The sequence below is a fragment of the Dromiciops gliroides genome, chromosome 5 (assembly GCF_019393635.1).
Source record: "Dromiciops gliroides isolate mDroGli1 chromosome 5, mDroGli1.pri, whole genome shotgun sequence".
NCBI lineage: Eukaryota > Metazoa > Chordata > Mammalia > Microbiotheria > Microbiotheriidae > Dromiciops > Dromiciops gliroides.
Genome location: NC_057865.1, coordinates 43,962,010 through 43,984,554, shown reverse-complemented (window position 1 = coordinate 43,984,554; position 22,545 = coordinate 43,962,010). Strand labels below are relative to the sequence as shown.

At 43.1% G+C, this 22,545-nt stretch overlaps 2 protein-coding genes across 4 annotated transcripts in view; one reads left to right on the top strand and one right to left on the bottom strand.

Annotated features, from left to right (window-relative positions):
• Positions 1–4,832, top strand: part of ULK4 (unc-51 like kinase 4) — a 669,562-nt gene extending 664,730 nt beyond the window's left edge. Inside the window, exon 37 of the mRNA XM_043966928.1 lies at positions 4,396–4,832. Within this exon, the coding sequence (XP_043822863.1) occupies positions 4,396–4,462 (67 nt within the window). The 3' untranslated portion in view covers positions 4,463–4,832. The remainder of the gene's footprint in view (positions 1–4,395) is intronic.
• A 4,498-nt stretch (positions 4,833–9,330) lies between these two features.
• CTNNB1 (catenin beta 1) overlaps positions 9,331–22,545 on the bottom strand; it is a 42,607-nt gene continuing 29,392 nt past the window's right edge. Inside the window, exons 1-16 of one of the 3 annotated variants that reach the window (XM_043966006.1) lie at positions 19,869–19,929; positions 19,625–19,760; positions 19,192–19,419; positions 18,757–19,010; positions 18,428–18,666; positions 18,132–18,333; positions 17,430–17,574; positions 15,763–15,866; positions 15,343–15,681; positions 14,515–14,673; positions 12,567–12,686; positions 12,337–12,487; positions 12,127–12,248; positions 11,573–11,633; positions 10,383–10,603; positions 9,331–10,119 (exon numbers count right to left, since the gene is read on the bottom strand). In XM_043966006.1, coding sequence (XP_043821941.1) covers positions 10,395–10,603; positions 11,573–11,633; positions 12,127–12,248; positions 12,337–12,487; positions 12,567–12,686; positions 14,515–14,673; positions 15,343–15,681; positions 15,763–15,866; positions 17,430–17,574; positions 18,132–18,333; positions 18,428–18,666; positions 18,757–19,010; positions 19,192–19,411 — 2,325 coding nt within the window. In that variant the 5' untranslated portion in view covers positions 19,412–19,419; positions 19,625–19,760; positions 19,869–19,929 and the 3' untranslated portion in view covers positions 9,331–10,119; positions 10,383–10,394. Of the gene's footprint in view, positions 10,120–10,382; positions 10,604–11,572; positions 11,634–12,126; positions 12,249–12,336; positions 12,488–12,566; positions 12,687–14,514; positions 14,674–15,342; positions 15,682–15,762; positions 15,867–17,429; positions 17,575–18,131; positions 18,334–18,427; positions 18,667–18,756; positions 19,011–19,191; positions 19,420–19,624; positions 19,761–19,868; positions 19,930–22,545 lie in introns of those variants that run through there. The other 2 variants (XM_043966004.1, XM_043966005.1) reach the window with 2 other exon arrangements.

Below are 22,545 nucleotides of genomic sequence, written 5' to 3'. Positions count from 1 at the left end.
CCCAGACCCAATGTGTGCCTTGAAGGTCTGTTGTGATTACCCCAGTCCTGAAAGAGTATCTCTGCTTGGGGTCACTGGGACCCTGAGGAAGTTCAGGAGATGATCCCAGGGTTTGCTTTTAGTTAAATGGTGGGGAAAGTCCCATTCCACCCAGAGCAGATGATCACCATGGGATGTGCGCCGTGTGTCATCCCCTCCAAGCCCGTGCTCACCCCCTTGCTGAGACCGGGAGAATCTTAGCACTCCTAGACTATATGAGCCATAAGGACAAGAAGAATCTGACCCGAGCTAAACTTGGGGCCTCCTTTTTCTAGCACTTAGCAATGCATAATGGCATCATTTCATCAGATTTGCTGAATTAATGAGTGACCTATACAGTTCCCTATCTGTACCCACCGCTAGCACCTGACTCAGATGCCTCTAAGCAGTTGGAACTGAACGTTGAGGGTGGAGGTCAGATGGGAAAGGACAGACGTGGGGCTAAAGGAGAGAAAGTGGAGATGACAAACATGGGAAGCTTCTTCAGGGAGGTTGTTTAAGAAAGGGAGAAGAGATAGTGTTAGGGGATGGATCCTTGAGGTTTTCTTTTTGCCTAAGGATGAGGAAGACGTCGATGTGTTTGTAGGCATTAGGGAAGGAGCCAGTAGCTAGGGACAAGCTGAAGGGGACAGAGATGGCTGGCTGAGGGGGTCAAGTCAAGAAGCATTTATTAAGCACCTACTGTGTCCCAGAAACCATGCCAAAGAAAGGAGAATACAAGTGAAATAAACAAGACAGCCCCTGTCCTCATGGAACTGACATTTCAATGGGGGAAGACAACTCATAAAAGGAAGCAATCCGAGTGGATGCAGGAAGGAAGGAAGGAATGATCACGAGTCACCCTGCTCCCTGAGGACAGGGACCAGCTTTGCTTCTCTTTGTGCCCAGTGCTCAGCTCAGGACCCCACATGTTGTAATGAGGACTTGTGGACTAAGAAGGGTGGGAAACATTTGATGGTCACACACACACACACACACACACACACACACACACACACACACACACACACCTCACAAATACCTCCAGACCCCCTTGGTTTTGGTGACTGCTGTAGCAGTAGATACAATTAGTCCAGCTGAGCCCTCCCCCCCTTTTTTTTACCTTCAGACATTTTATCCCAGGCTATGTGAGCTAGAAATACAAGTACATGTGTCTCAGCTTCCGATGTCAGATGAGGGGCCTGGACTAGACAGATAATTTTTAAAGTTCCTTCCAGTGATAAATTCTAAAATCTGAACTCATTTTAAAAGCACCTTCTTCACAACCTTGTGAGTTAGGTAATATATTTATTGTTATGCTGTTTTTGTAGATGAAGAACTAACGTTCCAGAGTTTACGTGCTACTTCATAACCAAGCCTTTTTATGAGGTGTCACCCATCTTTGCAATGCACTACTTTGGCTCCAGCTCTTTAGAACCTATCCCCATCATTTCCTGTTCATATGCCCCGTCTCCTCCAGAGCCTCTCTTGATTCCTCCTGCGCCCAGTGTTTCTGTGAACATTAGATACTATTCAGTGTCTTCACAAGTAGAATGAAAGCTTTGTTTTTTCTTGTTTTTGTTTTTATTTTTTTAATCATAAAAGTATTTTATAATTTTCCATTTACATGTAAAGATAGTTTTCAGCATTTGTTTTCATAAGATTTTTAGTTTAACATTTTTCTCCTTCCCTTCCCTCCCCCCTCTCCAAGACAGAAAGCAATCTGATCAAGGTTATATTTCACATTAAACATATTTCTACATTAGTCATGTTGTGAAAGAATAATCAGAATAAAAGGAGAAAACCTCAAAAACAAAAGTAGAAACAGTATGGTTCAATCTGCATTCAGATTCCACAGTTCTTTTTTCATGTGGAGAACATTTTCCATCATGGGTTCTTTGCCATTGTCTTGGATCATTGCACGGCTGAGAAGAGGGAAGTCTATCACCGTTAATCATCACACAGTGTTGCTGTTGCTGTTACTGTGTACGGCATTCTGGTTCTGCTCACTTCGCTCGGCTGAACGGTTCATTTAAGTCTTTCCAGGTTTTTTCCTGAAATCACCCTGCTCATCATTTCTTATAGTACAGTAGGATTCCATTACATTCATAAACCACAACTTGTTCAGCCATTCCCCAATTGATGGGCATCCCCTCGACTTCCAATTCTTTACCACCACAAAGAGCTGCTATAAATATTTTTTGCAGATGTTGGTCCTTTTCCCTTTTTAATGATCTCTTTGGGATAAGAGTGCAAGCTTTTTGAGGGCAGGGCCTGCTTTGTTTTTGTGCACCAGGACCTAACACTGCTTGGCAGAGGGTAGGCACTTATTTACTTATTGCATCAGACTGAAGTGAGATGCCCTCAGCTCTTCTGACCCCCCGCCCCAAGTATCACACTTTTCCCATCATACCTTCCTTGGCATCTCTTAAGGGACTCGACATTTTCTTGCTTGTTATATTTTAAGGAAGTTTATTTAAAACCCTGGATTATCCTATTAAATGCACTTTCCAATGAATTTTTCTTAATGGAAAGGACAGTAATATGAAGGAACTATTTTAATTGTACCCATTTGAGTGCAGTTTCTTACCAGGTAACACAAATCATTTTCCAGACAGATGCAAGAAAAATGTGTTGAGGCACTGGATGCAGGGCTTGAGAGGGGATGAAAGACGACACTACTACTGTTGCTACACTCCCCTACTCATCCCCACCCCCAGCCACAGATGACCCTTTACATGCATGCATTATTTTGCTTGAGTGTACAGACCCTGTCCTCATGCAGCTGCCAATCTAGTAAGGAAGAGAAGCCCTGCGTATGCACAGTGGGATGAGACAAGCACTGGGAGAGATCGGAGAACAGAGGATGGGACGGGATGGGGGTGTGAGGGGCAGGGTGCATCTGAAGGGAGTTGAGGGAAGGCAAAGAGCAGCAGAGGAGAGGGAGAGAGGCACACACACAGGGACTGCAGACAGGCCAGTTTGGTGGAAGTGCAGTGCAGGTGAGAATTGTGGACGTTTAAACAGCAATTGTTTGGTTTTGTTTTCCCAAAGTACGGGAAGAGGCCGAATTGAAGCCAAATCACAGCTCCTGGAGGACCGACTGCAACAGTCTTTGCCTCCCCAGCACATCCAGGAACTTAATAAATATTCCTGAGATTTGGGAATATGGGAATGATGGGAATGAAAGCCATACTTTAGGGAAATTTATCTGGAGGCAGGTGATAGAGAACCGGGCCTGGAAGTCAGGTGACCCCGAGGAGTCGTGAGCTCAGACTAGCGTGACGGCAGCAGACTTGGAAAGGGGGTCACCCTTAATGCTCCTTCCACTTGCATGACTTTCCAAGGCTTCTGGATGAGCGGAATGATCTGGTCGGCCAATCCTCCCACTCCTGGCCGAGTGACAGCAGCAAGAAGACTGCTGTAAGCCTGGTTTGGGTCTTCGAGGTCACCAAAACGCTTTCCCCGTGGTCACAAGTTCTCAGGCCTTCCTGCCCCAGGCTCCCTAACTAAATATGCCTTGCTTAACTGGACTGTAAGCCATGTTCAAATGCATTCCTGCTGTCTCTCAGGAACTCTGATAAGGGGAGCAAGAATGCCAGCTGCTTTTTCTTCTGCCATCCCATTCACTGAAGAGCCAGACCCCATCATGCTGCAGGGGCACTTGGGTGCGCTGGCAAGGGCGCTATTTCTGCCTAGCTGGGGTGTCCCGGACTAATTTTATACTTCGAGTTCCTGCCATTTGATCTTTATCCATTCTTTGATAACAGTTGTCAAGGCACGGGTTTGAATCTGTTTCAAACAATGTGCTCACATAACAAAGTTTCCATTTTAAGCTGCTAATCACAAATCGACACCTCCAAGGAGGTTGGGAGGCCTGACTCCTGCCCTCCAGCGCATGGGGTGGGGGGCGGGTGGAGAGGGAGAGGAGGATCCTTTGATTTGGTTTTTACAAAAGCTGAATTGGGGCAGGAGCAGCCCCGCAGGCAGACCCCAGGTGAGGCTCAGTGGCCTCTGCTTGCCAGATAGTTGGACAAGTCCTGAGCTCTCCATGTCAGTCCTTCACCATTTAAATGAAAACACAGGTGTCTGGCCGCCTCAGAGCCCTTGCCAGGCAGGAGGGCTGGGGACCCTGGGGGGGCAGCAAGTAAGGATGATGGGTTGTGTTCTCACACACCCTCTCCTTTCTGCTCAGACATTCCTGATGTGCTGCTGCAGGTGGCAGAGCTATGTATGCTTGGAGCGAGCCAGCCAACCCATCAGGTGCTGTGGACATGACTGAAGGCAGAAAGCGGAGCCACGGGATCAGGCCGAGGATAGACGGCCGAAGTGGAATATGCCTAATACGTCTCTCCCTCTGTTTTTTTCCTCCCACAGCCCCCATGAGAACGTTGTTGTTTCCTTGGCTAAAGAAATTCTCGAAATAGTTGGACACCAAAAATGAAGGCAACCCGGGGGGTCTTCAGCAGCACCGCCCTGCTGTGCCTCCAGGATGAGGACCCACCACTGATGTCAGGGCGCACTGGCCGCAGTCACCTCCAAACCTCAGGGCCATCAAGAATGGATTCAGAAAGTGTCTTTAAGGGCAAGTGCAGTGAGGTCAGCACTTTGCTAAGTCACCCTGTGAAGGTCACTTTGGCATTCTAGGCACCATGAAACGCATGGACAAATAAAGAGTTGGGTGTCTGAGGCCTTTTGTCCTTTCTTCCTCCCTCCCCTCCCCTGGGGACAGGTGCAAAAGTGAGCTCCCTAGAAGGCCTTTGGAAGCTGGTTTGAGGTTTACTCTTTCTCCCCCTTGTTTGGATTTCTGGGATTAACAGCTGTGGGATGCTGGGAGGATTGTGAGCTCAGCTCGTGCCCAGTATTGGTGGGAAATGCAGAATCAAACACACACCCCTACAAGAGCTTGGGGAGCTGGGAAGACGGGGTCTGTATGGGATTGGAGGCCTGCAAAGAATAGTGTGTTCCAGTGACAAAGGAGCCTGTTCAGTTGCACTGAGAGGAAGCTTTGCTAATTAAGAAAAAAGGCTAATGTTCAAACATATGTTACTGAGTGAAAACAGGTCATTGAGCTGAGCCAGTTTTGCCGGGGTGTGTGTGTGTGTGTGTGTGTGTGTGTGTGTGTGTGTGTGTGTGTGTGTGTGTGTGTGTGTGTGTGTGTGTGTGTGTATGTATGTGTGTACGTGGAGAAGAGTCAACGTTCCAAAATGAATCCTGAGCCGTGTTGGCTAAGGAGAGCTGGACAGCTTCACTGCTACCGGCTTCCTCCTGAAGCAGACTTTCTTGGTGGGGACCCTGGTTCTAACAGAAAGCCAAGGTCAGCATCTTTGGGATGATGCCATGTTTCTCACAGGCACTAAGGCCTGGCTGCTCCTGGGCCTCCCTTACAACTAGGCAAGGGTGGGGCTCGGCAATTTAGATGCAACATGGAGAGTTTGGGAACCAAAGTAATGAAAAGGATTAGAAGTACAAGTAGGGTCTAAGGGGGTGACTTGCCATTTAACCCCAGCAATAACTTCTACCATTTTCCCAGTGCCATTCTCAGCTTCTCTTTCCTTGCCCTCTCCTTTCTTTGATCCTAGGGCCTTGTACCCATGGTGCCATCTTCTTAGCCCTACTGACCCACAGGAACCAGGAGACAGGGGCAGGAAGGGGTTACTGACTTCCAGTTCAGGAAAAATAGCCAAAAGGTTTGGAGTTTGGGGGTTGAAGATGGTAAGATTAGGGAGGAGGAAGTGGGGAAAAGACTTTTTTAAAACAGGTCAAGGGCCCTATGTTGCCCATGACTGGGCTCTTTTCCACAGCCACAAAAGACAATGGACCCAGGGAGGAACTTGAGAGAAACATTAGGAAGAACTTAGTCTGTTATGGGCTATGGATTGGAACCAATTTTTTTGTGGGGCAATGAGGGTTAAGCGACTTGTCCAGGGTCACACAGCTAGTGTCAAGTGTCTGAGGCTGGATTTGAACTCAGGTACTCCTGAATCCAGGACTGGTGTTTTATCCACTGCACCACCTAGCTGTCCCTCCTTGGATATTTTTAAGGGGTGAGTGAACAATGTTGTTCAGAAGGGTTTGAGTGTAGTCCCGTCAAGAAAAAGGTTGATGGGCTAATGGGCTTCCCCAGCAGTGTTGATTCCCTGAAATACTCAAACCGTTCTTGTATAAACTGTGCTTTCTCCTCCCCCTTTCCCCTTCTAGCCCACTCCCCAAAACAACTTGTGCTAACATTGTGGTCCAGGACTTCCTCCACAAATGTGATGAGGGGAATGTTCCAGGTGAGAGCATGGAGAAGGGATGAAACAGGTGCCAAAGAATGGAATCTTTTGGTGGAAAATTTAAGAACTATCAGGTCTAAATGAAGGTATGAACTCAGAGAGGGCTGACAGATCAGGAAGCACCATTTCCCACTGGATTCAGGCCTATGGCCCCTCCTAACCTAAGAGGGGAAGGCTCAGAGGCTGAGGCCCTGTGCACTAGGAGGGTCTACCAAAAACACGTGGTGCAGGTGAAGGTGAGAAGGAATGAAATCCAAATGAAGCAGAGGAAAAAAGTGTAACACACTTTCTTCTCCTAGGATCAGCGGGATGGGGGGGGGGGGGCAGCTAGCCTAACGCTCCATTGTTTAGATGAGTAAAGGGAAGCTGCTCCAAGACATGAAATGATTGCCCAAGGTCTCAAGGAGGGTGTGACTTCCAGAAGCCCACGGTAGCTCTCAGCAGCCTAGCTTCTGATTCTCACAGCACAGCTCTTGCTTGCCACCTCCACTTTATACCTGGGGAAGGTGGCCTGTCCTGGCATCTGCATCTAATCTTGGCTCAGTCCACTTGCTTAAAGATGATTTTCGCCAATCCGCCGAGCCAGTCCTAAGTTAGGAATCAGGACGTTAGGAAGGCTTGGGCTCGGTCTGGTCTCTGGGCCTTGTGACTACAGGTGCTTGTTTCCCCAGCTATAAGATGGGGAGGTTGAACTTGAGGGCCTTTCAAGCCCTCCCCTGCTCTAACCCTATGATCTTCTGAAGCTCCATGAACCGGCTTAAATGAGCACCAACATCCTGTTCTCCTATTCTGTGATTCTGAGGTCCAAGTGATGGATTCCAATGCAAGCTGTTTTCACTACCCCAAAGAGGTAGGGTGGTTCGGTGGAAAGTTCTGGGTCTGGGGTCCAGAGGACCTGGATTTAAACCCTCTCAATGCCACTTAGTTGTATGTGACCTTAGGAGACTGTCTCCCTTTTCTGCACCTCGGGCTCCTCTCCTGTGTAAGACTAAGGGGACTGGATTAGATGGACTGTGTCCCCTTCCAGCTCTAAATTAGGGGCCAGCGATCCCCGATCTCAGGCTAAAAACCGACATTTGGCTTCTTCTCTCATCCCCAACTTTACCTTTGCTGTGGAAATCGCCAGAAATCACACTCGAAGCCCAGCTCGGCTCCCCTGAGGGCCTGCCTCCTCACTGCCCCACTGAGCCTCTCCCATCCCCTGCCGCTCCTCCCTGAAGGCAAGGCCTTGGCCGAACTCAGCGTTCCATTCTCCTCACCTGACAGTGCAATGGGCTGGGAGTAGCCATGTCTGAGATAGCAGTCCTGCCCGCGTTCACAGGGCACCAAATGATAGTACAGCTTCTTTGTGGAGTTATGATGGGATCTGATTTATAGTATGCAAAGTCAGTTTTTCCCTACTGGACCAACATCATTCATCACTGTGTTCTGTTCACAGCCCAAATACAAAAAACAGTCAGACACAACTTGGGACTCTCAGAGACCTCAACAACGCTTTTGTTTGTAAAGCAGGACCCTCCCCAGGCTTTCCAAACCATACCTAGTTTTCTCTTTAAAATACCCATTATTAGTGGATAAAGCACCAGCCCTGGATTCAGGAGGTCCTGCGTTCAAATCTGGCTTCAGACACTTGACACTTAGTCGCTGTGTGACCCTGGGCAAGTCACTTAACCCTAATTGCCTCATCCAAAAAAAGAAAAAAATTAAATACCTATTTTATTGCTTCTCATAGAATGCTCCAACTGAAAAAAGTCCCTTAACAGGCAGACAATTCTCACTAGTGTGGCTCTCAATCCCATCTTTTGCTATGTGATTTCACTGTCCCATCCCTCTCAGTCTGTTCATGGCAACAGAAAAGCACATACTGCATGGACCACTTATGGTTCAGCTTGGCTCAGGACCTGGAGATCAGCCCTGCCTCCCCTTGAAGGCCTAGAAAACAGTCCTATTAACAAATAACAGTACTTAGATTAAAACAGGCACACAAGTAGGCCTTCTGTGGAGGAAGCCAGACAGCTAGGACTGTAGAAAGTACATATGGAACTTATTTTGAGAACCTCCTCTCATCTGAACCACAGACATTTTGATGTTGTAACAAGCTGTCTCTTGTTAATGTTTTAGCAGTCTATTATTGTCACCTTGGGCAAGTCACTTCTTTAAGGAGGTTTACTGTGTGGATCATAAGTGAAAGACTATTAAAACCATTTCCATCACTTATGACCCTTATATTTTGCAAAATTAAAATCCCTATGGCTAGCCTTTGATCCTCTTGATTTCTTGAATAAATGAATTGTATTTGGCATAGTTGGCAAATTCTACAATTAGCAGTTTTATCAAAGAAAGAAACGGAAGAAATATTCTTTAATATACTATTCGGACATAAGACTAACCACATTGCCAAAGATTAAGGGCTAGCTTCTGAGTATTACTGCTGCCCTTATCCCCCAAAGTATGGATGCTCCAGAAGCTGAGATCCAAGCTATTGTAACTGTGTTAATAGAATGAAGTCATGTGATTTAAAAAAACAACAAAAAACCCAACCTCGTTTTTTAGCTCTCTAACTTTTTTTTAAGCTATATCCACTTGTGCCCAGAAATCTCTGAATGCAGGGAGGGCTCCATGCCATGTGGGTGGGCTTATGCTGGCAAACTAGCCTCAATATCGAGCACAACAGAGGCTAAAATAGTAGCAAGCATTACACCCTAATGACTAGCACTGACCGTTCCTTATTACTCTTTTGGAGGGAGAAGAGATTCAGCAGAGACTTTCATGTGTATGTGGCAAGAACACACATATGCCATATAATCCCTTCTGGGGTCTCCAATTCTCTCTCAACTCAAACTGTTAACACCATTTTAGTTACAACTAAGCTTTGGACAAACCATTCTTTGAAATGTGTATGTTATCCTTTGAATAAAAGGGGCAAACTTATGACATATAAACCACTCAAGACAGGCTAAAAAAATGATGTGTGCGAGCTATTTACTGGGGCAAAAAGGGCATTCCTCTAAAGAAAAAAGGTGACACAGTAGAATGAATTAAAAGTTTTCTTTAATTCTGAGCCATTTTTATAACTGCATTTTCTCTTGGAAGCATCTGTATCACAGCAGGTTACAACAACTTTGGGATAAAAGGCAACTGGTAAACTGTCCAATACAAGGTTTCAAATAACAGTTCTTACTGGCCCCTACCCAGACATATCCCAGATAAAATTTTTGATCAAAAACATGAAATAGATCCACCTGCTTATTTTAAGCATATTAAAAAGGAAACTAATTGGACCATTTCTATTTGTCTATTTTATACAAAAAGGCTACACAATGTTACACTTTATTCAGAATACAATTAGAGTGATTATGAATTAGTTAGTGTTCTACACCATTACTCGATCCTTAAAAATCAGAAATTGCTGTAGCAGTATCCACTATAACTTAACACTACAAGACTTAAAAAAACTAACAGTTACTGCCAAAAAAAAAGGGAAAAAAAAGGAAAAAAGGAAAAGCTACTGTCAAAGCAAGCAAAGTCAGTACCATTACAGAGATTAAAAAAAATAATTTTAACAAGCAAGGCTAGGGTTTGATAAATTCCATCTCGTGATCCATTCTTGTGCATCTTCATTTCTTGAGTCACTCCCAAAATCCATTGGTATTGTTACTCCTCGACCAAAAAGGACCAAAACAAAAAGCTTACTTCAAGTGTTCCCATAGGAAACTCAGCGTGGTTAGTGTGTCAGGCACTTTCTGAGATGCCAGCCCACCCCTCGAGCCCTCTCAGCAACTCTACAGGCCAAGTACAATGCAAGCTCACTCAGACAAGACAGCTGTGTAGAAAGAGAGAGGCTGCCATTAATGTTTAAAACAGCAAATGTTACCCATGAGAGTCCATTGCAAAATTCTGTGGTACAAGACAGTGAAGGACCACGTAATGACCAGACAAGTGAGAACACTCAAAGACAATGCCGTTCAAGGCTCTCTGCTACTGTGCAGAGTCACAAATGCCTTGAAATAGCTCCCTCCCTACCAAGTGAATCCACACCGAGGGGGCCGTGGGGACAGTATTCTACCCAAATGTGTAACTTCTTACCTAAAGGATGATTTACAGGTCAGTATCGAACCAAGCCAACTGATTACTGTCACCTGGAGGCAGCCCATCCATGAGGTCCTGGGCGTGTCCCAGATCTGGAAGCCCATCAACTGGGTAATCAGCACCTGGGTGGTGGCCACCCATTTCATGTTCCATCATAGGGTCCATACCCAAGGCATCCTGGCCATAGCCACCAGAGTGGAAAGAACGATAGCTGGGATCTAAGAAAGCAACAAAGGGGAAGGAGCAAAAAAAAACAAAAACAAAAGCAAAACAAATGTTATATCTGCTGCCTTCGGATACCACTGCGCATATCAGTGTGTGGATAGTATTTATAGCCGCCTAGTTTTTTTGTAGCTCAGCCAAGTAACACCACAGTGACTGATTTTTAGCAGTTGTTCCAGTGTTCTGAATGGAACATTTCATAACGTGGCCATGCAGACAAGCCTAGTACTGTCAGCAGCATACCAGCATCAGGCTGTATCCCAAGTGCCCACTTGTTCTGAGCAGTGCCTTGATTTCCCATGTGGGTGGCAGGGAAGGAGGAGGAAAGGAACAAAGCATCAATTATGGCACGTTACTAGAAAGGACTTTCACCAGCCTACTGGGGATCCCTAAAAGCTGCTGAAAAACTTGGGACTGACCATTGGCCCACCCATGTGAACCACCAGATAAAGCTTCATGGTTACATATTGAGTGAACTCTCTTTTTTAGAGGGAGGAGGGTTTCCAAATGCTACCCTATCCCTCAATATAAAACCAAAGCAATGTATAGAAATACTATTAAAATCATGTAATCACTTAAATCCTTTTATTCCTCTATAAGAGGTCTGTTAAGACACATAGGACACATTTAACCTGACAAACTCTCATCTGAATCAACTTGATATTTAAACCTTTAGAAATGAAGAATGGTAATTTTACCTCTTAGAATGTCAACGTTAATTCTCCACTTTTACTGAAAAGGAAACCAACAATGCCACCAAGAACATATCCAACCATTTAGAGTATCTGAGCACTGTATAGCACGTTTTTTTACTTCTCCCTTTCCAATGTGCTTGTAAAGGGGCACAGTGCCATGAGACTTAGTAATAAGTACAATTACTCAAGTTGTTGAAATGGTTCTTTTGGTTTACAGTTTGGGGATTTAGCTTGATTTGAAATCTGGCAAGTAATACAAAACACACATACCATCCTGACGATAACCAAGGGGTTCTCCTTGGGCACCAATATCAAGTCCAAGATCAGCAGTCTAAATGAAGAGGCAACAAAAGCAAAAACAAAGACAAAAAAGGATACTTACTACAAGCCAAATAAACCACTTCAGCTAGAAAAGGTACACTGCCTTGTGAACTTCAAGATGTTCAAATGGCACTATACCACTAATAATTCTGTGTAATGGTTCTGAAGAAGCTTACTGTCAAAAATCTGGGTGGTTAGCACTTTTCAAAACAGTTTAAGGACTACAGCAAAACAAATAAATCAGTGAATGAATAAGTAAATATTCGTGGAGTCAGGCACCAACAAGCTGTTTTGGCATTCAAAGCCCACCCCAACATCCCTCCCTACCCCTTCCATGTCTGGCATCCTCTAAAAGGCTGTAACTCAAATGCCACTTCCTATCTAATGTCTCTTCCTGATACTCTGGCGCGCTCTCTCCTCCAGCCTCAAAACCATCTCTTTGCTGTGTTCCTTTCTGTGTCTGTGGCATGGGGACACCAAGGCTGCTTGCTGAGCTGTACTACCTCATTCCAGGTCATTGGTTCAGTTCTGAAGAGTGAGCTGGTCAGTTCAACAGAAAGACGCTTCTTATAGTCCTGGGGCTTGTCCTCAGACATGCGGAACAGCACAGCAGCTGCGTATGTAGCTGGGAAAGAAGGACACGGACCATCCATCAGAGTTTGGTCTGGCTTGGAGAGAGGCCTCCCCTCCCCTCCACTTGCTCCTGTACTTACCCACCCCCTCATTCCTCGAGTGCAGTAATTCTGTCAGAGGAGCAGTGGCTCCTTCGGCCTCAATTGCTTCTGCAGCTTCCTTGTCCTGAGCCAGCTCACAGAGCACCCCAGCAGCCACTCTCTGGATATTCTCAATAGGAGAATACAGCAACTGGGGGGAGAGACAGACAACATTGTTATTTGTACTTGACAAGGGAGATGGCAATTGTCCCTCACTGAACACCACCTACCTGCACAAACAGTGGAATGGTATTTAGGCCCCTGATGACAATTCGATTGTGGACATCTCGGGCGAGAATATGAAGGGCTCCAGTGCAGCCTTCCACGATCTCTTCCATACGAACGCCCTCCTAGGGAAGAGTGCGGAGCTGAAGCAGGCAGTAAAGCTTGTTTATTGCCCACTAAAAGCTCGTGAAGAACGTGGCAGACAAATGCCCCTCAAATGAAAAAGGAGCCAGTTCTTTGGCTGTTATTCTTGGAGACAATCTGAACTAGGGTATACAGACTCAAGTACACACCAAAATTAATGAAAAGACAAGGCCACTGTACTCAAAAGCAATCTACTTCCAAATTTCCACATTCAAATACTACACCCTGCTCTTAGAAGTTGTACATGCCAAGAGAGAGCACTGGACAACATATATGGACTGACCAAGAGATTATAAATAGATGCTTCCAGGATGGTTGGAGCCCTCTCCATAAGAGAGTAGAAGAGAAAAAATGCAGATGGGAAATCTTATGAACCGCATCACCCTTTTCCTAAAGTCCCACCCACCTATTTTGGGATGCTCCAGAAGGAAAATTAAACTCCTCGGTAGCATACCTTCATCATGACTGATTAACACTTATTATTCTAGAGTTTATCTAGCTTGTGGAATGCTCAAACCCTGTCCCACTCTCTGGAATTCTATCAATTCCATTAGCAAAAAGGATTAGTAATCTATTTTATTTTTGTGACTTTAGTAGCATCTGTAAAAAAGCTTTGGTAGCCAAGTTATTGGGAACCTCCCTCTTAACCTGCTCTGTTGCCCAAAATGTCAAAAGGAAATGACTAATTAGGACCACAGAATGTAGAGCTGGAAGTGGACAAGACCTTGGAGATCACCTGATCCAACTCCCAGGTAAGGTAAATGACTGCCCCAGTCATCCAGATAGTAAAAGCAGCAGAGGGAGATGAACTCTGAACCCAGATAGCCTCAGTACCACAATATGAATCAACAAAGTTCAAGTAAACTTAGTATTCTAGTAAAATTCATCTAAATGAAGAATTTGCAATCTATGTTCCCTAAAATGCTGTCCTAGGACAGCACATTTGTTTTCAGATAAGACCTAGTCAAGAAACAGACTTAAATCCTTTTTAAAAAATTAAGGACATTCGTGGAATTTGGAAGTTCAGTCTTGGAATTAAAGAAATCAGAGGCCTCTTTATAAAGGCCTATCTGAGGGTATATGTATAAATCAAGACCTCAGACTGGACAGCAAAGGTGTAGAACAGAGAGCACTATGGATGTCCATCTAGGTCATTTATTCTACTTGCTCATTACTGACTCAAATTACTGATTGGGGGGGGGTGGGGTGGGGTGGTAGGGCAATGAGGGTTAAGTGACTTGCCCAGGGTCACACAGCTAGTAAGTGTCAAGTGTCTGAGGCTGGATTTGAATTCAGGTCCTCCTGAATCCAGGGCGGTGCTTTATCCACTTTGCCATCTAGCTCCCCCCCCCCCCAATTTATTTTTAATGCTCTATGAAAATAAAGAGACGTTAAACAAAGTGAAACCAATGACTAAAGAAGACAGTTCTATGGTTTCCACTAAGATCAAAGACAGTGTTAAACTTAGTCCAAGTTGAGGGGTCAACTTTACAGAGGAGGAACTGAGGCACAGGTTAAATCATTTGCCTAGGGTCACTCAGGTAGCAGTAGTAATAAGGTGAGCTGGGATTTGAACTTAGGCCTCTGAATCCAAATTCAGCAGTCCCCCTACTTTCACAAGGCTACCCCACTAGTAGAACAAGTGACAGGTGACCAAGGCACAAGGATTTTTTGCCTTTGGAAAAATATTAGTATGGATTTTAACATTTTATGTGGGATTTTATTCTGTTTTGCCCAAATCTGTTATAATTTTAAAAGCATCTTTTTGGGGGTGGGAGTGGGGGGGTTGTCGGTTTAAAGTTTACACACCACAAACTGCTGCTGTGTTCCACCCATCGAAGTCCGGCGCTGGGTGTCCTGATGTGCTCTCACCAACAACTGAACTAACCGGGGAATAGCACCTTGCTCACGTAAAGGTGCATGATTAGCCGGGCAAAGGGCAAGATTTCGGATGAGACCAACAGTAGCCTACAAGAAAGGAGATTAAAAAATTAATGAACAAATTAACTGCAGATGTGCTTGCCCTTAAACACCCTGCCACCTCCAAGATCTAGCAGAACAAGGAAAAATAAAATAGGCAATTGTTAAATAGCCACATGTTTAAAAATAACCACCTAAAGACCCTAAGGAATGTCTGATACTCAAGGTACCTTTGAGGTCTAACAATGCCAGTCAACCTGATTAGCTTAAACTAGAAACTATGAAGAGTCATAAACTCTGACATCTGTAAAAATCTAAGCCTTGGTAAGAGCCCCTTTCCTTGTAAATGGCTTCCCTCCTCACCATCAGCCTGTGGGGCAGGTAGTACAAGTCTTAACCCTCATTTTACTGACAAGGAGGCTCAGAGTAAATATGTAACCGGCCCTTGCCCAAACAGCTAGGAAGAAGTGCAGCCAAGACCTGTCAGATGACCTTTTGCAAGTTCACACAGCACTGTTATTGGATTCTCATAGTCCATTTAGGCAGGCAGAACAGGCTCAAGCAGAGACACAGTGTAGCCAGGACTAGAAACAAGGTCTTGGGCTCCTCTAATAAACCCTCCTTATGTACTAGAATATCACTTTCAATTCATCCGATCAACACAATAACAGTTCCTGCTGTTGCCGTAGTCTGCACTATTACAGTATGGTCATTTACCTTTATCAGAGGCCAATGAGATGGTGGGTGTAAGAGCTTCACCACCACTGGGAGTCCATAATGGAGGCGAACAGCGTTCTGTGCCATCTCAGCCTCCTGGTGTCTGCTGGTCAAATGACGAAGCGCACAGATGGCAGGTTCGGTGATATCCTCCCTATCACCAGCACGGAGAACAGTGCGCACAAGAGCTTCAATCCCACCAACTTGGCAAACCATCATCTTATTCTTGTAGTTATTGCAGGTGAGGTTAGAAAGGATGCCAGCGGCACAGGTGACAACATTTATATCATCTGAACCTAAAAGCTGAACCAGAGTCCCCAGAAGACCTTCCATTCCTTCCTATGGAAATAAGAAATTAAGACACTTAGTCTTTGTCAATCAAAAAACCGTAATTCTAGTGCTGTATACCAAAAAATTTACCTGCTTAGTTGCAGCATCTGAAAGATTCCTAAGAGTCCAGAGACAGTTCTGTACAAGACGTTGACTTGGATCTGTAAGGTGAAGTCCTAAAGCTTGCATTCCACCTTGAAAATAAAAATAAATTTGTTATACTTTAAGAATATTTTCCCTGCTGAATGTTAGTAGGTGATCTAAGTGACTAAACTAGCAGTCTTCCTTTGAGCAAATCATGCCCCCCCAAATCCCCTGAGACTCCAGCCTCTCAGAAAAAGGCGATGTCTTATTTTTTCCCACCTCCCTAAGAAAATCATTTTTTCATTTAACTACCTGTTGCCCTCTTTTTTTTTTCTGGGTTTCAAATAGGAGGCTTAGATAAGGAAAAAGAAAATTGCTCTTTTCCCCCCTGCTTCTCTAAGTGTTTTGTTTTTGTTTTTTACCATCAAGTTACTTTAACAGAATCTTCTTTTCAATTTTATTTCAAACTTTATACAATAATCAGGGTGCTTGTAGAATATAAAATCAATAAATGATATGTCCCAAATCTCAATGAACCTTACTTTACAGATGATACAATTAGGAAAAATATTTGCATCTTTTTTTTCCTCTTTGTGGGGCAATGAAGGTTAAGTGACTTGCCCAGGGTCACACAGCTAGTTAAGTGTCAAGTCTCTGAGGCTGGATTTGAACTCAGGTCCTCCGGATTCCAGGGCCAGTGCTTTATCCACTGTGCCACCTAGTTGCCCCATGTGTATCTTTTTAAACTACATAAGAAAACAAGTCAAGAATATTTTCCTTAAATTTATCTGCCAAAATTCTTTAGCAACTGTGGCTGGCACTTGATAAAATTTGTTAAATGAATGAAAAATTACAGCTCAAATAACTTTAGCAGCTTCAAGTGTCATTTTATAATGAAAGAACAAGAAGTTTGCTCTAATCTACAAAAAACTAAAGGCAGCAAACAAAAATGAGAGTATTCTGTCAAAAATTCCATTTTTCAACGACTGGGGTCAAATTCTACTTGTATTATTGTAAGAACAATCCACCCTAAGAGAATGCTTTCACAGTTGCTAATTGGTTCAACCTTTCTGGAAAATAATTTGGAATCATGCAAGGAAAAGTCATTCATCTATTCATATTCTTTGATCTATGATATTACTACTGGACATATTCCCCAAGAATGGCAATGACAGAAAGGTTCTATATATAACAAAAGTCATAGTAACACTCCTTATGATAGCAAAAAGCTAGAAACAAAATGTGCCTATAAACTGTGGAAGACAAATACACAATGATAATATGAATTAAGAGTGCCATTACAATGAGTGAAAAAGATGAGTATGGGAAGACTTATATAATGGAATTAAGTGAAGGCTGAACCACAAGAATAAAACCCACAATGATTACAATTATGTAAATGATAATCCTAAAAAGCAACTAAATCATTGAATCACAATGAATAATCTCTATCTTAGAGAACAAATAAGGAAAGCCACCTCTCAGATAAGAGGTAGGGGCCAGGGCATATACTGTCAGATGTGGGCTTAAATGTTTTGCTTTGTTATAAGCAAGGATTCAAAAGGGGAGAGTTGAAGGGAAAATATAAACAAACAAAAATCAATAATAACAATTGTTTTAAAACAACAGTTGCAGAAACCCTGCCCAGATGATGTTGACTGTAATATACTTACCAGCTTCCACAATGGCTGGTTTGTTACTAGAGCAGACTGACAACACCTTCAGTACTCTACTTGTGGTCCACAGGAGTTTTTCATAAGTATAAGTCCTCATTATATTTACCAGAGCTTGGGGCCCACCACTAGCCAGAATGATGAGCTAGAAAGACATATATATGTTTTTAATTGCAAAAGCCTAATAAGTATAAGAAGAAAGACTTAAGATCAGTCCCATGTGTTCACAAAGCAAGTCCAAGGCTATTTTGCAATTTATCCAAAGAAGAGTTCTGTCTTTTTGCCTTCTCTAACCTCTCCTAAATCAATCGCTTCTGCCTAGATCTAGGGATGAAGAGTGCTACATGTACTCCTAGATGTGGCTGGTGTCTCAGTGTCTTTTGATTAACTGTTTTTCTTATAAGGAAGGGTTTTGCTGTGAAGTAGGGGACTAGAAAGTGAAGGTGATAAAACTCCCACCCACCCCTAGGCCAGTTTCACTTTGGGCCAATTAAGGCAAATACAATAAACACAAAGACAAGTATGGAGGCACTGATTTGACTTTCCAAGATTGAAACTTTAAAGCTTCCCTCACATCACAAAAATTCTATCAAGTATTGTTATGGCTCTTACTTAGTCTAGGGGCTTTATGCACATTCTTTCCACCTATAATCCCCATAGCCCATATTGCCCCATAGGAAGCACTAAACAAGTGGGATTTACCTTGCTTTCTTGATTGCCATAAGCCAAAATCTGAAGACAGTCTGTTGTGATAGCCAAGAATTTAACATTTGTTTTGTTGAGCAAAGCAACCATTTTCTGCAGTCCACCAGCAAGACGCACTGCCATTTTGGCTCCTTCTTGATGTAATAAAAGGTTGTGGAGAGTTGTAATGGCATAAAACAACACAGAATCCACTGGGGAGCTGGGAAGGAAACAAAATCTATCAATATTCCTAGATCAACCACTATAATTCTTTATCCCTCCCATCACAAGCATTTGTTCTCAGGCTGCCTTACCCAAGCATTTTCACAAGGGCAGGAATGCCACCAGACTTAAAGATAGCCAATAAGCCTTCACGGTGATGGGAAAGATTGTGTAGTGTCCCAGCAGTACAACGTGCTGTTTCTACATCATTTGTATTTTGCATGGTACGCACAATAGCAGATACCATCTGAGGAGAACGCATGATGGCATGTCTGGAGGCCTCTTTCTTAGATAGCTGGTGAACCATAACTGCAGCCTTATTAACAACCACCTATAATAGAATGTAAAAGAACATGGCTTTTGTCCTCAAATACTTTGACAAGCAGCAAACTTTAGAATAAGGTTAAATGTCAACCCCTACCTGATCCTCATCATTTAGCAGTTTGGTCAATTCAGGAATTGCACGAGTGGCCAGTTCTGCATCATCCTGGTAGTTGATCAGATTCACCACGGCATGCTTTAGCATCTGAGAAGGTTCAGCCAAACGCTGAACATTCGTTGGGTGAGCCGCATCAAACTGAGTGGATGGGATCTGCATGCCCTCATCCAGGGTTTCAGGGAACATGGCGGCTCGTACTCTCTGCGCCCTGGTCATGGCGTATTGTCCATCGATATCTGAAAAATACGTCGTCAAAATTCACCATTAACTACTCAGCCTAAGGAGAAGTTCAAGCCCTAAGAATAAATAATGCCCTTTCCTTCACCCCCAAATTTAAAAAGCTGAAACCATCATACCCTCCACCTTTAACTGAACAAATCTCACTCTTATTAACAACATGACTTCCACTTTACTTACCAGCTACTTGTTCCTGTGTGAACGACTGAGAAAATCCCTGTTCCCATTCATATAAGACTTGGGTAGTATCTACATCTTCCTCCTCAGGATTTCCTTTGCCACTCAGGGAGGGAGCTGTTGTTGTGGCACCAGAATGGATTCCAGAATCAAGATAAGATTGTTGCTGCCAGTGGCTAACAGCTGCTTTTCTATCGGGCTCCATTGCCATGTCTAATTCCATCAAGTCAGCTGGAAGAAACGAAATAGTAAGAAATATCACTACCACTTACATATTTTACTACAAATACAGAAAACATTTTTGTGATATGGCCCATTGAAATTTTTTTCAGAAAAAGTCTGATCTGAAAGACAGCCAAGGAGAATCGAGTAATAGCCAGGATCAGCTCAGTGATGACGTGTTAAGTCCTTGGGGGACCACCTAACAGTTACTCACTGAATCAATGGAAGAATGGCACTGCATCCAGGCTCCAGAAGCAGTCATCCAGACTGTATTCCTGCTGGTGGCTTGTTTGTTTGCTATTTCACCAAGCCATTAGTACTGGTCAGCAGAAAATGGAGCAAAAGGCAGCCTGACAAGTAAGCAGGGAGAGAGGAAAGCAAGGGGATCTGAGCCAGACTGGGTTAATGGCAACAAAGCAGAGCCCCAAATAGCGTGATTAAAGACTTATGATACAAACCTTGAGTGGCCATTGTCCTTGCGGTGTTTTCAGAATTGTGGCCTATTCTACGTCACAGACCCTAAAAAGTTAATTAAATGCCATTAGAAATGTTTTTTCAAAAGCAATTATGGTATAAATTTAACTTGAAATATATTTAAGTAATAAATTGGCAATTATTTATAAGTAATAATGATCCCTTTAGTCCCCCCCCCAAAAAAGCTTATGAAATTAACTCAAAATATCCTTTGTTTTAACCAGACCTTAATTCAAACAACAACCCTACCATATGTAGGAGGCACTGTTCTAGGTGGTAGAGAACAAAGATAACGCCCCCCACCCCCCCAAAAAGACAATTCTGTTCTCAAGGAGCTTTATACTCTAACCCTCAGGGATAAGAAGGTAAATCTCATGATTCTCACCAGGAATTGGCATTATTTTCCTATTGGCCAATTTCCCTTTCCTAAAAATTGATCTTGGAGGAGCCAGTGTGACACAGTGGCAAGAACAGGGCACTTCAGGATCCCAGGGCTGAGACTGATGCCCAGTTCTGCCTACTATGTGCCTCTAAACAATGTACTTCATCTTTTGGGGACTTGGTTTCCTCATTTGTAAAATGAGGGGTGGGGGAGGGAGATCAGTAAAGTCCCTTCCTGCTCTGGACCTCTGATCCTATGAAATGTTTACCAAAATTGATACTGACAGCCACAAATCTTTTCACTAAAGAACACAATTACAATCGATGAAACACACATGAGCACACCCTCTTAATGATTACACCAATCCACCAAGAATTAAGGAACATTAAATATATATATATGTGTGTGTGGATATTAAGACCTACGATGGAAGTCAATGTTATGAAGTCATTAAACAAACTTATTACATCTTATAAGTAACAAGTCGAGAATCACACCAACTATTTCTGCCCATAGTGGACAATATGTTAATGATGATTTATCAAATTAACAAATGAGTACTCAAAATAGTCATCTAGTATTTCTACTGTTACTAGCATGAAACGCAACTAGAAAATTTAAAGCTTTAAAACTAAAGTGAGTTGTTTTTATACCCTTTTTTCTTCATTCACAACTTCAGCACAAATACTTTCTACATCTACTCAATAATAAATTATAATCAGACATGGCTAATCTAACTAAAACTGAGTACTATAATTATAAAAAACTCCCCTCACAGCCAGGCTAGACTCACTGCTTAAACATGGAGATGTTACAGTCGCACCTTTATAAGCTGCAAAATTTCAAAAAAAGTGGAATAGGTATAAAAACATTTTGCAATTTCAAACAGTAACTTTTAAAAAACTGTACTGCTGTTATGTAAACACAAAATATACTTCCAGACACCCCAAATATTACTCCCCAACCCCTTAGAAGCAATAGGGCGGTTTCAACTGATTTTACTTTCCACTTCTGAGTTCACTCATTGTTACCAGAAAGAATCCCCATCTATTTTTTTTTTTTGGGGGGGGGTTGCAATTCGGGTTAAGTGATTTGCCCAGGGTCACACAGCCAGTAAGTGTCAAGTGGCTGAGGCTGGATGTGAACTCAGGTCCTCCTGAAACCAGGGCTGGTGCTCTTTATCCACTGTGCCACCTAGCTGCCCCCTGCTCCCCATCGTTTAATGATGGTTTTACTCACTCTACCAAACAGAGGTATTCCTAAAAAGCTACCTTGTTAATATATTTATCATATTTTAAATAAAAAATTTAAGGAAACCTAGATACTTCTCTTTCTAAGATATACATGTATCTGAATCTAAATAGATTAATTAAGGAAAAAAATTCAAACTCATAAGCTTAACATTTGGTTTTTAATCAAGGGCCTAATTAATGTATCTATCACTTTCTGAAACCTCATCCATCACGTTCAAGAGACCCACTGGAACATTTACATCATTTCCTCTCCCCTCTTCCCTGGTGCCTTCTGCCCACCCCATCCACACTAACCTCACTTGGCGCAGTATCTGACATACTTAGGTGTTTAATAAATGCTTGTTGACTGACATTTGCCTAGCACTTGCAACTGGAGCTTCACCAGAATCACATGAAGTCCATTATACAGGTATTATCCCTATTTTGCAGATGAGGAAACAGACTTGGAGAAATAAGCCATCATTTGTTTACTTAGCTAAATCCTGGGGTGAAATTTGAATTCAAGTGTTCTTTAAGTCCTACATCTTGCTCACTATTGCCATACAACACCGCTCTCTGGGGATTTTTGTTTATCCTTTAGTCAACTATCCTTTTTTGTTCAGATAAGTTTAACAATGCTAAGATGCCAAAGAGAATCTGGTAAATTTCCAATTGGCTAACATTTCCTCTTATCTATAACCAACCTGCACTGGTTTTCTTCATTCTCCCAATTTTCTATCATTCAGTAACTTTAGTTCAAATCACTGGTGGACATTTTCTTGGTGTCCCTTAGACTGCCATGGATTAATTTACCCAAGACCTGGATTCGATTTTGTGTAAAAATGGCTGAAAAAAGGATCAGGGTACATTGTACACCTGACACCTATCAGATTGGCTAAAATGACAAAAAAGGAAGATAATAAATGTTGGAGAGGCTGTGGGAAAATTGGAACACTAATGCATTGTTGGTGGAGCTGTGAGCTGATCCAACCATTCTGGAGAGGAATTTGGAATTATGCCCAAAGGGCTATAAAGCTGTGCATACCC